This window comes from Abrus precatorius, unplaced genomic scaffold (genome assembly GCF_003935025.1).
Source record: "Abrus precatorius isolate BTA unplaced genomic scaffold, Abrus_2018 Scaffold2, whole genome shotgun sequence".
Lineage (NCBI taxonomy): Eukaryota > Viridiplantae > Streptophyta > Magnoliopsida > Fabales > Fabaceae > Abrus > Abrus precatorius.
Genome location: NW_020874362.1, coordinates 2872472 through 2874504, shown reverse-complemented (window position 1 = coordinate 2874504; position 2033 = coordinate 2872472). Strand labels below are relative to the sequence as shown.

At 33.1% G+C, this 2033-nt stretch overlaps 1 protein-coding gene across 1 annotated transcript; it reads right to left on the bottom strand.

Moving 5' to 3' along the window:
• Positions 1-459: 459 nt before the first annotated feature.
• Positions 460-735, bottom strand: LOC113859318 (precursor of CEP8-like). Its single transcript, XM_027492127.1, has one exon. The coding sequence runs from the start codon at positions 733-735 to the stop codon at positions 460-462; it is 276 nt and encodes a 91-aa protein (XP_027347928.1).
• Between the last annotated feature and the right edge of the window lie 1298 nt (positions 736-2033).

The window sequence follows — 2033 nt, the reverse complement described above, 5'->3', positions numbered from 1 at the left end:
ATAAACACACAGCAGATGAGTGCGAAGTACATATATATACCTATTACCAATGCATGGTTATTTTTAGAATACCTACTACCAATTCATGAATTTTTCTGTGTGGTAACTTCATATTTCACAAAGTTTATTTACACCGACAGGTTAAACTTTAGCACGCAACAATAGACTGGGCAAGAGATAATGAGCTAGAGAGATGACAATTTTTGTAGAGAATATAACATACTAATCGATCAATTATAGTACAACATAGAAAGCTTATCACAAACTTCGCTAATGCATGCATGCATAACAATAACCTAAACTTAGAATATATGGATATTGGATAGGGCTAGCTGATAGAAAACCTACTAATTGCAATTAACGGAACACACACAACAAATAATATAACTATGACGGTTACATGATATTTTTGGATGACACAAACTCATGTAATTTGTTGCATTGCATATTACCAATTGATTAATTGTTAATGGAATGGCCAACACCAGGACTGTGACCAGGAGTTGTGGGCCTAAAAGCTTCAGCATCTCCCTCAAGATTTCTAATGCTACGGTCCATCTGGCTTGGGCTGACAATAGCACTTTTCGTTGTGCTAGTGGCAATGTTCATTGCATTGGCAGGGGCAACGCCCGGTGACTGAATGTTTTGTCTCAAATTTCTACCCTCACAACTGAGTAGTTCATGAGACAAAAACATTAGTACAAAGAGGAAGCAAATGCGAGTGGAATGAGCCATGGATATAATGAGAGGAGGATGAGAGAGTAGAGAACTAAGGAAAAAGAATATGAGTTAAAGGGGGTAAATGTGTCACGGGTGGAAAAGATGGGTGTTTGAGCAATGAATTGATGGAAGATTGATGTTTGAAAGGCCACCTCCCAAAGAGTATTTATAGACCCCAAAAGGAGTCTCCAAACTCACGGTCGAAATAAATAAATAACTAAAAGCTACTAAAGCATCAAGGTAGATTCCATATAATGACTGAAGTTTCAACTGCAAATATATATGCGAGTATGCTTATGGAAAAAGGAAGGTAAAAAGCTAATACTCTCATATAATATGAGATAAAATAAGGAAGGTAAAAAGCCGATACTCTCATACAACATGAGATAAAATAAGTTATTATTTAATAGAGAAAAATATAAAAATAACAAAAATTGTAAAAATTATTGTAAATGTAATATTATTCAAAAGTTAAAAACTAAACTGAAAAAGTAAAAGGTCTTGATTCATTGTTCGGGTGAAGCGAAAGTGTTTCATGGGACACAATTAATTTGTCCACACATGCAACTTTATTATCCCATGGACGTTATACGGGAGAAATCAGAAAGAATATGCAGGTTATATGGACCTAGGGGCCATCTTATTTTGACAAAATTTAAGTGGGATTGAAGTTAGATATATCAAACAATTCTGATTATTATATACCTAAACAGGGTTAATATCCGTTTAATATATTTTTTTCTTTACTATTTTTCTTCCCTTATCACCTCATTTTTGTACCTATTATTTTTCTTTCTTTTATTTTTAACCATCTCATAGTGTATATAGTTCAACATGTATCTACCAAACATTTTCTTTAATCAAACTGTAACACTTTTCTATTGAACAAAGTAAAAGAAAAAAACTTGTCTCACCTGCATAAGATAAAAAAGTAAATATATACATATAATGAATGTATAAAAAGAGTGTAAGAAATTCAAAATTCAGGTAAAAGATGTTAACCAAAGCTCAAGTATATCCTTTCGGTAGCTGGTACACCAATCCTCTGGCGTGCATGACATGTTCCTAGATGTGATTCTTTGGAGCATAGAAACAAAAGCAAAGGTGGAGAACTTTGACTGTATTCCAAGGCATGTCATAGTGGTGAATTTCGGTCACAAATGTGTTCTAAGGAATTGGGAAACATACAATGAGTAATAAGTAGGTAGCTGTGGTTAAGTAGTTTCACTATTTAAGAGTTTTGTATTTATGTGAATACTTCTAATACTCTTTTTAATAAAAGAATGTTTTAATTAATTAAAAATTCACGGCTT

Bases quoted from the DNA above. Each gene is read 5' to 3' on its own strand.
- LOC113859318 (XM_027492127.1), bottom strand. From the start codon at position 735: ATGGCTCATTCCACTCGCATTTGCTTCCTCTTTGTACTAATGTTTTTG.